Here is a 15,166-nt window from a genome sequence, read left to right on the forward strand (position 1 = left end):
TCGCCGCCACTGCTGTTAATTAAACTTATAACTTGAAAGGTCTTACGCTTTTCATTCCAGTTAATAAGCCGAGTTTAGATTGAAACAAAATACGATATTTAAGGCGTTTATACTCCACTAAAACATAAATAACTGAAACAACCGTCAGTGAAAAATAATCAACTGTGTAGTGAATTAACGCATGACTAATTTGCTTCTTTCTTCAACTTTTTGGTTTTTCCCTTTTTCCCATTCGGCTCCAAAATGTCCCATTCCTGGGAAATTCCCTGCTTGTAACATCACTGTTGCGAGAGTTCAACGGGCAACGTCCACGGATCAAGATGGTGTCAGAGGACGTTCCGAGACAGGAAGAAGAAGAAGAATGCGAGTGAAATATCCTGTGAAGCAGATCTCGGAAGATATGGATCCTGTTGTCCAGTGGTGTAATTGGTTTCTGCGCCGACATTTAAAGAAGCGCCTGCGATCGCAGCTGTCACATGGCGCATGGCCATAAATCGCCTCTAAAACATTGGACTGCTCCCGCGTATGTTATGCCCTGGAAGGCGTGGACATTTCTTGCTCTTTTGTCCAGGTTCCGTTGCAGCAAGGTGTTTCTGGAATAACATTCCAATTCTGGCTGTTGGAGAGTAACTGGACAAAATCACTGGATCTATTTTTAACCCCCAGAGCTTTGTCGGTTAATAAAACTTTCAAGGTAACCACAAACAGCTTCTTAGTAATCTAAGGGTAACTTGAGCGCATTCCGAGATTTGCACTAAATAAGGAAGTAGAGATTTGTTTGTTTGTTTGAATTGTTGCTTTATATCCACTTGATACACAGATAGGATAATCGGGACTCCACTTACAGTTTAAAGTGGAATCCGAACCACTGTGCAATGTGCCTCCACCCAGTGTCACACACGGGACTTTTTGATTACAAGACAACGATGCTACCACTACGTCATCGGGGAGGCAAATAAGCGTGTGAGAGAGTCACCTGTGAAGTAACATCCAGCCTTTTAGGTGCTGAAGCTTTCTCATATGGCGTCTCGCATCTTGAGACAGACAGTAATGCGGCCCTTACACGATCAATAATATTGACAATATCCCCTCCAGTTTCCAGTATTGATGCCTGAAAAACAGAAAATCCGGATTTCCTTCAATACTATCAATATCGACCGTCAATCCACTTTTTTCACCTTACACGGTCAATATTATTGTCAATATGAAAAGATATTGTCAATATTATTGATTGTGTAAGGTCCGTATAAGCAACATCTCTGGCTGCTATGGATTTGTACCTTGGAAGCGAGTCAATCTCCCGAAGCTTCCAATCAACAAGCGAACCGATGACGTCATCTCAAGTTAGTGCCTATCGCTAACGGCCTTGCGCACGCTCTACACTACTGATAGCTCGCCCCTACACGGTCAATAATATTGACAATATCCCCTCCAGTTTCCAGTATTGATGCCTGAAAAACAGAAAATCCGGATTTCCTTTAACACACTATCAATATCGACCGTCAATCCACTTTTTTCACCTTACACGGTCAATATTATTGTCAATGTGATAAGGTATTGTCAATATTATTGATCGTGTAAGATCCGTAATAGACTCGCTACCTAGACTTGTGAGGTCAACTGGGGATGTTCCGGAAGTAATCAGGCTGCATCACAATCACGTCAGCTTCAGAGGTACTGATATCCCTCTATTTCGCCCTTAAACCACTCCATCGAACCCAAATTGAACTTTTGCACATACTAATTCCATTATTTTCTTTATTCACGGTTTGAAAATTATTTGTAGAAGAAGGATTAGTTCTATATACGCTCCATGTACGGTTAGCGAAATGGAAAGTTGAACACGTTAGCGTAGCTCTTACGTTCATTCCACTCCCGCGACTTATTGGGTGAAGGGATGAAGGCAAGAATGAGTGAACAGTGATGCGTGTATATTCTAGTGTGTACAGTCATGGGGAAAAAGTACCCCCCGCCCATAGAGCGTTAATACCAGTAGTCTTATAGGGGTAGTATTTCTTTCTGCCACTGATTATCGCAAAGATGAGTATGAATAGTGAAAACATGAAACAGATAAAAAGACAACGTGAAGTACACATGGACAGGACACGACACAGCCCTAGAGAGAATTATACTGGCAGTGAGTCCAGACGCCAGAGCCTCGTTACTCTTCCAGAATGCAGTCTACAGGGGTGTGATACGTGGAAGAGAGGTTCACGAAAAGGTAATTTTTTACACTACTTTTGCACATAAAGACCAGGGTCCTAACCATTAACATATCAGCACAGACAAAGGTACATTTGTCTGTGATATCAGCTTAACAGTGTTTCTTAAAACCCGTCGAAGATCACACGGCCGTGTCCGTCGGAGTTAATTATGTCTCAGAAATGTTTTACTACTAGGGCTGAGCCGATTCCGATATCCTGATCGATTGCAACCGATACCGACACTTGCATAATTCCAGTTTAAAATAACAAAAGCTAGTTACCGAGTCATAAGAACTCGTCACATCACATTCTATTAATGACATTAAATAACTCCCAAATTATTCTCATGTAGCATTATAGCGCTTTAAATTGTCTTGTGACATGAAAATACGTTCTACTCCACGTATGCAAACAAACAGTGTTGCCGTCTCATTGTTCGAAAAATACACGGAATGAAGTTTAGCAACACCAAACCTTTTTGGAATTTTATAAGAAACAAGAAAAAAAAATAGCAAACTAGCTCATATGATGTACAAAGTAGATTGGAAAGAACGCATTAATTACTAATGGTTTTGCTGAATATTTTCAAACAGGGTATGCTTCAAATCCTTCAACTTATAACATCTTTCAATCCGATAACACGATAGTATCTCAATCATTGTCACCAACGCAGAATGCAATGAAGCCATAAAGAAACTGAAATCAACCAAATCAAGTGGTCCCGACCAATTACCAATATACATATTCAAAGGTTGTTCCGAATTATTATATACCCCTTTGTGTAAAAAAGGTAAAGGTAAAGTGCTCCCCTGTGCATAGCACCACGCCATGAAGGCGTATAGGGGGTGTGGGGGTAACGCCCCACACTTTCTTGATCCGGTCGTCAGTGGGGATGATGTGATCAGCATCACGCCCCTGACCGCCTTTACCCCCCAGGGTTTCCCCCAGGTACCCCTGTTATTCGACGCTGGGTGGGCGCCGGGGATCGAACCCGGGACCTTTAGCATGGTAGTCAGACGCGTTACCGACTGAGCCACCCCTTTGTGTTATATTTACAATATTACTCTAAAAACGCAATTTTTTTCTGATCTTTGGAAAATCAGTAAAATTTGTCCTGTTTTAAAAAAAGGAAAACCAATGCGAAATTACGAATTATCGACCTATTTCATTAATCTCATCTCCTTCAAAAATATTTGAATATATCTTATATAACAGAATATACAACCATATTAAACCTTATACATCCTGGAAAATCAATTTCAACTAATCTTGTAAATTTCACACAGACTATATCCGATTCCTTTGATGATAGGAATTCTGTTGATGCAATATATATGGACTTCGCCAAAGCCTTTGATACTCTTGATCACGATGTATTGCTGAGTAAATTGTCTAGGTTTGGCCTCTCTCATAACTTGCTTAAATTAATATCTTCATACCTACACAATCGAATGCAAATTGTGACATACATATACAAATATGTACAAATACATATATATATATATATATATATATATATATATATATATATATATATATAATGCTTATTTGGCCAGCTCTGTCTATGCCCTGCTGTCCATTTTTCTGCCATTTGCAATAAAAAACAAGTCACTGCAGTGTCGATATCGGCCAGCAGCCGCACGAATGAATGTTTATTTCATTTCCACATAGCATTGCCCACCAGGCAGTTACATTATTCGCCTCCATTGCAAAGAAACAGGGGAGGCAAGGCAAAAATATACCAAGGAAATAAATGAAGCTAACATTGAGAATATAATGACAACCGTTATTAGGAGGGAAAGACCGAGAGGGGGGGAGGCGCAAATAAGGAATCTGGGAACTTTCCTCTACTATGTTTGGGCAAAGAGAGCAAAGAAGCTCAGTGGGGATAGCGAAAATGAGTGAAAAGAGGTTACTAAGTAAATAACTAAATAAATCTAAGAAAAAACTAGGAATCACTTAGGTAAGAGTTTAATAAAATACTGTAGTGAAATAGTGCAAGTGTAGTGAATGTAAGGGAAATGAAAGACGGTGTTTGTCAACTATCAGGCAGTGCGAAAGGAAGTAAGTAGACCGAGAGGAGGAGGGGTGTAGGAAAATGCACATTTTTTTTTTCCATCCTTGTATGGTATGCACAGCTGTATAGGCTCATACTTGAAAATAAATTCTACTCTATTCTATTCTACATCCCTTCAATGTCAAGTTTGGGTGCAGTACTTTAGTCCTGCCTTTCATCTTGTCATCTGCTTTCCAGGAGGGCACAGTATTTCTCAGAAATCTGGAACTTCCTGAGTTGGACCCCCAAGTCACAAGAAAGGGTGAACGAACTTTGTAAAAGGACAAATTTTGACAAATGAGTTGTTTCTCTTAGTCGATCTTCTAGTCAATCAAGATCATCGGTATCGACGAATAAAATTAAATCGATATTTACAGATATCGATACCACGGCTCAGCTTTACTTACTACATAAAACATATTAAGTTAGTGCAATGATTAGTTCTACAACGTAGATGGTGTAGAATGGTATAATGGGACCTTCTGATATAACAAGAAAAAAAAGAATTAGATGTACGATGTAAAAGTAAATGGTTTACATTCAGTTAGAGCTTCCTAAATGTCCATCTGAATCTTGCTATTGCCATCCCTATGTATACCTACACAGGTTATTTATTTGTACTCTGAAGCATAGAGCGATTATAGGTACTTTTGCTGGCAAAATTGTCGATCCAACTTGTTAAGATATTGCACAGTCACCGACAGGATCACTAAGACTAGTCTTGGGATTGAATTAGCTTCTTTGAACATGCCGTCGAACAGGTAAAGGACCCATATCTTCTCTGGGGTTGTAAGGTCTCCGTCTTTTTATTGCTCCAACCAGAAGGTCCTCCATCCTTGGCCGCTGCTGAAAGGCGCTTTGCAGAAGCCAAGTAATTCCCGAGTCATGCAATCTCTATCAGCCGCTAAATGAGCCGTCTTATTGGTTGACGCATGAACAACCCCAAATGACTTGTGAAAGACAAATCTCTCTATCTTTTCTATTACTTCTCCCTGGCAGAGCTTGCCCAATCGTCGAAAACCTTCATCAAGAAGAACGTGGGTGTAATGGGTTTCTTCGCTGGCACCGGGAAACAAAAGCTCCTTGGAGACCTTTGCTGGCGACCTCATCTTTGCCGCTTACGAAATCACCTGCTCGCAGAAGTCGTAAAGATTGGCTCCTTCGCGGTACGTGAGGAGTCATGACGCCAAATGCAGAAGTAACAATCATTTCGGAAATTACACGTGGCTTACACAACCCCGGACTGCGGTTCGCTTAACCTTTGCCTCGACGGCTGTTTCTGGGAGGAGACGCGCGTCGACGCAGAGTCAACGGCGTTTGGCCTCATCTGGAAGACGCAGACCAGAACCTATCATTGGGCGATGGCGGTGAAAGCTTGTTGGTGGATGGTGATAGCATTTACGGAAGCTGCTATTATCCGAAGGCGTTTCACAATTGAATTCTAAATCGGTTGTTTCTGTATATCTTTCATCTCTGCAGGGAAGATGTTTGAAGATACTTCGCCTCTCCACGCGTATGCTAATTCGAACAACTTGAGTTAGTTTTGCTTTTGGCACCAGATGTGTAATCAAGATATCAACATGCTCTCGTAGCGTCACAGAGATATACTGTGTCATTAGTAAATATAATTGACTCGCAAGACCATAAAAACAGCCTAGGTAGTTTACAATGTCTCCATACCTTCCACAAAAGCAGCTTAGATGTAGACATTTCGGAGAGGGGGGGGGTCTGTGTTGCTACATACGAACTTTCCATCCAGTCTAAGAACATCCTCTTCGTTCCAGAACCAACGAAAATTAGGAATATCAGAGATATTCCATCAACTTACCACCAACCCTTTGTGAAGCCACCCGAATGTCAATCTCTCATCCACGTAGTACACACTGGTCTGCATTCTTGCAGACTAACGAGGCTTTAGCGTCTGGACTCACAGCGATGTTGTGTCCTGTTCACGTGTGTTTGTGACTGCCATTTTATAAATTAAATCTGATCACAATTCAATCCATCAAGCATATCAATCAATCAACTTAACAACATGTTCTGAAAACGCTGTTGGCTTAGCAGCACATGGCTTTCCCCAATATACTGTGCTGGTTGATTGACTTGATTTGTGTTATTTAGCATAACATTTGTGCCACTTTTGGCTAATCGTGAAGATGAGGATGAGTGATATGATGAAACTGATAGACAGTCATAAATAACACCTCTGCTCAGATCATGATTCGAACTCTGGGAACCGTGGAGGGTGCTGGTTGCCACTACACACGAAAAACTAAATGCATCAAGTCTATTTTATGTAGGACCTCGCCGTTGGGGTAGTGGCAACGTCGTTGCCTTGTAATCAAGAGGTCTCGGGTTCGATATCCGTTGGAGGCACATTGCACGGTGATTCGGATCGCACCTTAAACTGTAAGTCCAGTCCCGATTAGCCTGTCTGTGCATAAAGTGGACTTAAAACAACAAATCAATCAATCTATTTGATGTGCAAGAAACGTATCGATTGACGCACTAAAGTGTGTTTTTTGGTCTTTGCGAAGTATCAGGTTTACAGTTTGATGCATTTTTGTATATAGTTTGTAAAGGTAACGCCAAGGTGCATCTTCCTGTATTTGGTCTGAGCTACAGCTGTATGCATTTTTTGTTTCAACTAATTTACGTTTCTGTGTGTGACCTTCTGGGTTCAATTTCCTGCAGACTCAGCGCGTCAATTCTCATCTTGGCCTGAATGCCTGCACTTGACTCGGAAGTACATGACGCCAATCCCTGAGTCACAAAGGGTCGTGATCATTGCCACGTACTCCCAGAAATGAATCACGACGCCTGTTACATTATAATCTTATGCCCTATCTTAATTCACCTGACAGTAACAGTCGATCCAACAGAAGAACGCGTGCCGAAGACTCGCAAACAAGGAAGAGGGCGATATCAACGTCCTGAGTGCGCTGCCCTGCATCTCTCACTGAGAAAGATAAAAGGAAGCGTTTCGAAAGACACTCTGAGGTTCCAGCCATTCAAAGCTGTGATCTAGATACGGGTCCAATATCTTGTAAGGAAGGATTAGAGGCTGAGTACAGGTAATTACAACCGCATCTCCTAACGATGAGCTGTAAGGTCATTACGTGTGATATGCAGTTGACAAGTATTAACAACCGACACAGGTGTTGTAACGGGGTCTCATTGGAAACACATTCTTCATTACAGAAGGGAGGGGAAGGATGTAATAGGAGAAAGAAGAGCCCATCCTTGCTGTTTTGTATTGACGTGTAGGGATCACCAGAGGAAGATCATGCCTTCTAGGAACAGCCCGTAACAACGGTCAAAGGGTGTGGCTGGAGTTTTTGTGTGTTGTGTGAATGTACGTGCGTGTTAGAGATCCGGGGGAAAGGTGCTCAGTTGCTCAATGAGATCACGGCCACCACCTAATTAAAGACTAAAGTTCCTGTATCACTGGTAAGCACCAAAACGCTACTAAATCACAGCACAAAAATGTCTCACCGTTATATGGAATACGATATGAAAGATGCAGTTATACGGCAGGAACCACACAGAACCAAAAATATGTCAATTGACACAAATACGTTGACTCCAGTAAGACACCAAATTGCACAAACTGCTAAAGACACACTTTCAGTACATCAAAATGCAACAATGGGTATTTTTATAAAACTACTTCCCCGTGCGATCATTTGAGACGATCAGGGACTATTATTTCTAAGAAACCAAAATTACACGTTCATCTCATTTTCAAAAATTCATCTAATTGATTTTCCTCACAAATTGTTTTTGTATGTTTTTTTACTATGTGGGGTATCAAGCCATTATCTATATTAATATTGTTTAAAGGGAATATGGTTTAATCGTAACCCTAATAATAATAATAATAATAATAATAATAATTTTGTCAATTTAATCGGTCACAAGAACAAAGTTGTAACCAACAGTGTTGCCGACAGAGAAATTAAATTGGAGAAAAATTGATTTTAGCTTTTGGAATATAGTACCGACACGTTTTATGCATCGTATAACTTCCTGTTTGAGGAATAACGTACATAAGTGAAAGCAACATGACTGATTGTTTTGTTGTTTCTGTGGCATTTGTTTTTTGTTGTTTACAGCGTTGTTCGTGTTCAATGCCCCAAAAGAGCATCGACCTTGACTTGGTGCTATGTGTAGTGAACCATTGGTTTAATTCCGAGATTGCCATAGTCGGTCAACGGTCAAACTACTACTGATTTCATACAACCAATACCCTTCTCGGTGGCCGGGTGCGTTTAGTGGTCGACACACGATTTCGCCACCGAAGGTTATGGGTTAAAATCCTGACATTGATAGAATATACTTTCAATAGGTTTAATGTATCAGCCTCATCCACCAATTTCTCTTTTCCGGAAAGTCTGCAATTCTTGAGGCTTAGCAAAGCCAAAACACTCCGATATTTTATTTTTCATAATTTAACAAGATCTTTTTTCCAAGATCCAAATTTAATTTGGGCTTCCGGGACAGTGCGAAAACTACTAGGGTTCCACTTACTTTACTATGATTTTCGAGCCATTTTGAAATAAATTTCCATGGAAATTTGTACTGTTTTAACTTATTTTAACTCTTTGTAACATGTCTTTTAGGGTTGAAATATAAATGCAAGTGCTTCTGTTGCAAGAAAAGCCACATTTTAAAAGTGTTTCACATAGATCTGGAAATGGTGCATCAATTGACACAGTTAAGTTGGTAATATTGGTTTCTGTGAAATGACCGTGTCTTATACGATAAGCTATTTTCCTCCCTCACATTCGTAATAAGAATGTGACCACGGATAGTGTAAATAATATACGACGCTGAAAAAATCGTATTGGAAATGTGGCATATTATAGTAAAATATTTTGATGATAAGAGTCATCCTTAAGTTCTGAGAATTCTTTAAATGTATAACAATGAAACTTTTTTTCTTCCGCGGGGGTGTTATTTCTAATACAAAATAGGATATATTAACAGGCAAATTATTGGTTGGGCTCGAGCCACACAGGCCCATATACGTTGGCACCACTGAGTGGGGACCCTGTTTCTGGATACGCCCCTGCTTCAGTGGAAAATGCAACACGGATTTTCCTTGATGCCAAAGGTCCCGTTGAGTTCTCTCTCGAAGCAGGCAATCGCCATAAAAGAAAGGGTAAACACGGATGTGAACCCGGTCGCCCCGCCAGATATCGGGTGCGCACACGTGACCCGTGCGCTACACAGCTTGTTCTTGGCCACCGGGCTCGGCTATTGTTACACACACGTCTCGGCTTCACGGACTAAAAGTTTGCGGGATTGAACACTTGCAGCAGAACAATGAACAATTGTTTTGCATTACCAACTTCAATTACTGCACCGGGCTCGGTTTCCTCTTGGTTACCAACCGGCTTTACGTAATGTGACCTCCGGAACGGAGTCTGTCGAGGTATGCGGCTGTTGCATGGACACTTGTGTTCTTGCGTTGACACTGCCGAGGAGGGACGTCGCTGAAGGGGAGCCCGGGGGCATTTTTGATATTTTTATTGTTAATAATAGAAATAAAGTTCAGTTAGTTAGTATTCGAGAATAATAATAGTTCTAAAAACCGCGTTAGATCTAAAAGAAAATAGTCATGTCTTTCATTCCCCAATATCTACCATTTAATCCAAAGACTGAATGGTCCACAGTTTTCAAAATTTCTAAAATTAGTCTTTATGTGAGAGGTCACTCAACATAAACATTATGACTAAAATTTCCCCTAAATTTTAAAGCTATCTGTTGAACCTGGTGTGTAAAAGCGAATAAGAAAATTAATAACTATGCATTTCAGTACAATTACTGCGTTGAATGTAAGAAAAAGTATAGAAAAAATAGTAACAATAACAATAACCATGATGATTATCATCATTTCTACTATTCAAGTCTTATCAATAGCTTGTACAACTTCGTAACTGAAAACGCAATTGCCTAAAATGTATATTTTTTACTAGGGCATCAGAAAATTAAAAAACGTAAAACATCCACCGTGCCGATTAGTAGGAATGTGCTGTGTAGGGGCTATCCACGAGTAAACAAAAACATATCGAACAGCACAATCGATTGTGGAACTGTAGCACAGCAACTTCCGGTTCACGGCGGCCGGGTAATTCAAGCGTGTACTTGTGCCCTTTCTTCTCGTTTTGTACGAGTATATCGGATAAAATGGATCATATAAAAAGCACTTGACGACGAGAAGAAGAAGATATACGTGGACAAAGTAGAAACTTTTTCACATCAATTGGATGAGCAACTTGGAAGTAATACGGGATTATTCCAGGATGAGATCCATTTGCTGACCGTCGTTGCATTTAGCGATATTTGTAGACCACATATTAAATAAAAAGTAATTTTTCCTACACAGCGAGAGCGCTTAAAGCATGTAATTCCTTGGATGCATACATTTATGTTCTAAGTGAAAAAGTGCGAGATGTACGAACATAAAAAGGGGAACAAAGAAAAGGGGAACAAAATGCTCATTGTTATTTTAAGTAAATTTTCTGCTATTTGTGTTAAACATGACAATGAAGATGGATAACAAACTGGAAAAATTAATGGTGGAACAAACACAATGACACACTGTTGCCTTTCCAGTGTTCAAACCTAGGAACTCTTCTCTATCAAGGTTGAAGATATTTCCATTGCAAAAGACGAAAATTAATAATAGTAACCGCACTTAGTTTTCTGGTTACACAAAAATTTAATGCAGTTCATGTGCTCTTCAACAACGTAACGTGTAACCTACGTAACTGACTATGACCGAGCATCTTTTGAAAGGAAAAGTAATATTTTTGCTCATATCACTAAAACAGAGAGAAAATCAAGATTTGAATGATTTCTCTTCTACCTTTAATGAATAGCAAGAGGGTGCGGGACGCAAAATTTTTGGCCGGGACGGAATCAGGACGGGGTATTTTTAAAATCATGACGTTCAAAACTGAAAAAATAATGGTATTTCCGGAATAAATTGGGAGATTATGGGTGCGGAAAATATTCAAAATTACCCGAAACTAAAAAAATGTTAATTATATACACAATTTCATCCTCGGGTGATTTATTTTGCATTTCTGGAATAAAAACTGCTAATTTCAATAAATTTCGGACACTAAGTACCAAAAAATATATGTAGGGAATAACTACTTTTAAACTCTATTATTTAGATTTTCCGAAGTCTGGATTGGAACGGAATTATTTTCAGATCCCGACTTTTTGGGATCCTGCACATCCGTTGTCATTACTGCGGAGTCTATTCCTGCTAACAGGTTTCAATTTTCAAGCTGGCAGCTTGAATGGAATAATTTTGGAGCCCTAGATCTAGAGGAAATGGATGAAAAGAGATAAGTGAAAGATTATTTAGCCCTGATCGTAGTTTAATCCTCGTTGTACACACCCATTCCTTCATTTCTTACATAACACAATCTCACTCAGCTCCCTTTAGCGGCATGTTGTGTGCCTACGAACCGGAACTTGTTGTGCTACAACTATGGCGTCCGCGCGAAAGCACTTTCTTCCGGTGGATAGCCCCTATAGTCACTAGGCGACGTAAACAAAACTCCAACTTGTTTTTTCTCTACATTTTTGTAACGTGACACACATAGCCCATATTTATAACTACTTCTTTACCTTGCGTTATCTGTCTGGTCTATCCTCTTCCTGGGCGATTCCATGTTCTCGCTACCGGGTTCGAGTTCCGGCTCTAGCTCTGGCGAGGTCCAAGGACTCCCATCGCTCATGCGACTGCGCACCTCGGACAACTTGCCACGATTCTGGAACAAAAACAAAACAGAATTAGAAAGCTGCATCCATAAACAAAATCTAAGCACAACACTTAAATTTTCTGCTAATCCAAACTTGTAAATTAAACAAAAAAAAAAAAAAAAAAAAAAAAAAACAGTAAATATTATTGCGGAAGAAAGCAAAGTTAGCAAGTGCACTTTCAACATATATCCAACATCGCAGGCAGATCCTAAAAATCTGGCTCCGAACGCTGGCGGTGCCAATTTGCTGGAAACTGCATTTGTAGGTTGGTTGTTTTATGCAACTTTTCTACATCATTTGGTTGATTGCTACTACGAGATTGAATGACTATTAAATTAAATACATCAGAAATCAGGATTCGAACCCAGATTCTTTGATGGTGAAATTATGAGTCGCCAACCCCACAAGCTGGTCTATCGAAATGTAAATAGCCCAAAAGTGCATGTATGTGTGTGCCAGTGGCGTAGCGTTATAGTACGCTTCTACGCCCGACGTTCCCAGATTTAAAATTTCAAAAATTCGTAAATGCTGTAAATATAAAGTAAAACTTTCATGTTTGACCTTCATGGCATTATAATAGCTATTTTTCGCGATCCGCTGGCAACGCTTCACTAACAACACTCGTTCTAGCATTTATTTGAATGCCTTTCCTGGCCGGACGCCGAGCAGGTTCGGCGTAAAGGACTCTATATTCTTTGCTGCCTATCTGGAGGAAGAGCTTGGATCTCTACAGCTCGCGCGCAATGCTCTCTCGTACGCCAGCGTGCGGAGCAGAGAGCTACGTGATTGGTTCTAGGGTTCACGTGACCCTTCCTGCCTTATAAAGCAGAGGACAGGGGTAGAATTCCTACCCTGTTCTTCGCGCTCGTGCCACTCGTGCTATGTGATGCTACGTACAATACGCAATATTGACTAACGTAACTTCACCAAAGATCAACACAGTTTTTGTCAAATAAGTTGGTGAAGTCTTCGTGGTAGAAGTTCAGCCTGTCGCTGCTCTACCACTTAACCCGCAAAATGTTATTTTTTTTTTATTTTTTTTTCGTTATTATCTAACTGCTTAATATTGTGTCAATGGAAATGTTTAGCATTCATTTGAAAACTCTTAACATCGAACGGTCTAGACAAAATTATTTTAAAATGTTGTCAGAGGTCCCTGATTTGAAACCCGGCGTGAGCACGGGCGTTCTTTGTGATGTCCCTTCATCAACTTCATCAGTATCATCACTCATATTCATATTCGCGATTAACCAAAAGTGGTAGAAAAGCGAAGTAAAATAAACCAAATCAATCAGTAGTTGGATCATCCACAACAATGACTTCTACTGTTGTTCAGAGGCGCTTGTGATTGAGGTAGGTTTTTAATGACTTGCGTCATGCCGAAAGGTATAAAAAAGGTATAAAACACCAGAGTTCAAAACATTTGTTGCTGAGTGAGGCATCTCATTTTCTAGCTAAAACATGCATGGATTATGCTTTATTGAAAAACCCAGCTGACTTCAGGCAAATAAACAATACCTGTGGCGACTAATTCCATCAATAAATTATTAAGCAAAAATGGCCGACCCTTCCTTCGGACTTGGCGTTCCCACCCGAAATGGCCATGCTACGCCACTGGTGTGTGCATGTGTATTAATATATGTATGTGAATCGTGAATTGTTATTCTGAGTCCACTTTTTGCACAGATGGGTTAATCGGGACTGGACCAACAGTTTAAAGTGGGATCCGAACCATTGTGCAATTTACCTCCACCGGGTATGGAAACCGGTTTGCCCCTTCATTACAAGGCGACAACGTCACAACTAATTCATCTGGGAGTCCCGTGTTAATACATCAATTTTGTTTTCAAGATTCTGTCGCATTCGCATTCAGCTATTCATTTTTCTTGTACTTCGTGAGCAAACACTACCCTGGAAAAACGCACAACATGATATGTACTTTGTATTACTATATTTCAAACATTTCAGTGTCAAGGACTAATATTCAAGTGTATATACATATTTGTATATTATTGTGAGCGTAATTATTAAACGTAGTTAGTATTGTGTGTTGAGTGTTACTTCGTGTGAATCAGACATACCAGTGAAATAATTACGTCAACTAATTTAGCAGGTGAAACTGAACGCAACTACATTGGTCCTAGGCCGGAGATACATCTTAAAATTTATTTGCAAAACTTTTTCGCCATTATAAATTTGTAGGGACATATATTTGAATGCCTGGAAATAAGTTTTTCTAAAAACAAGGAAAGGAACATCATGACCCCCCAAACCTTAAATTCTTTTGCAAGACAGTTTTACATCAAACACTCAATCACTTGTTTTCCTAGCATCAACAGATGCTTTATTCTTTCGTGTTACCTTGTAACTGAAAATTTGCATAAATCTGAAAGTTTTCTTTAAAAAACAGAAAGCTGCGTCCGTTTAATGGCAAAGGAAAAAACAATATTGGCACCCGGTTAGTGTTTTGTGTTCACCAAATGAAGTGTAATCATGCAAATTCTTATTTGAAAATAAGGTTCGTAATTGCAGGTGGCAGGTGTCTCTAGTATGCAGAGATGCAAATTCCTTCCGCTCTGTTTATCTTATGTGTACCTCTCAAAATGCAAAGTTGCTCCGAAAACGCATCACGAGGTAAATGTTATTTAATTAAGACATTAGGTGGAAAATTTAAGCTGATTTGCATTGTGAATGTACTTACAAATTCTGCTCGTGGACAGTTCAGGAAATGAAACTGCAAAAGCATTCTAATTCTTGTTTTATGACAACATTTAACAGAATGTTGGGTTTGTACATATGTCATAACACTTTTTTCTTGAAAAACGATAAAAATTCTCCTTGGTATGTTATCAGTACAAGAGATTTTATCTTTCTATCCACCCCACCCCTTACTCCCAATGGTGTGTGAGATCTCAATTATTGATTGGTTTGGCATATTTTACGTAGCTTTTCTGAAAACTTTTGGCTAATCGCGAAGATAGATGAGTGATGATATGAAATTTATGAAAAACCACTCAAAAATAGCACCCATGCCCCGGCCGGTATTCGAACCGTGACCCTCTGGCGTCGTAGTGCGCTGTGCTAACCACTACGCCACGGAGGTTGGAATCTCAGTTGATGA

The 15,166-nt window shown here is 39.9% G+C and overlaps 1 protein-coding gene across 1 annotated transcript in view; it reads right to left on the reverse strand.

Moving 5' to 3' along the window:
• Positions 1–15,166, reverse strand: part of Samuel (SAM-motif ubiquitously expressed punctatedly localized protein) — a 683,747-nt gene that overhangs the window by 599,924 nt on the left and 68,657 nt on the right. Inside the window, exon 2 of the mRNA XM_083120258.1 lies at positions 11,911–12,053. Coding sequence (XP_082976384.1) covers positions 11,911–12,020 — 110 coding nt within the window. The 5' untranslated portion in view covers positions 12,021–12,053. The remainder of the gene's footprint in view (positions 1–11,910; positions 12,054–15,166) is intronic.

Source organism: Lepisma saccharinum, chromosome 4, assembly GCF_977018435.1.
Source record: "Lepisma saccharinum chromosome 4, izLepSacc3.1, whole genome shotgun sequence".
Lineage (NCBI taxonomy): Eukaryota > Metazoa > Arthropoda > Insecta > Zygentoma > Lepismatidae > Lepisma > Lepisma saccharinum.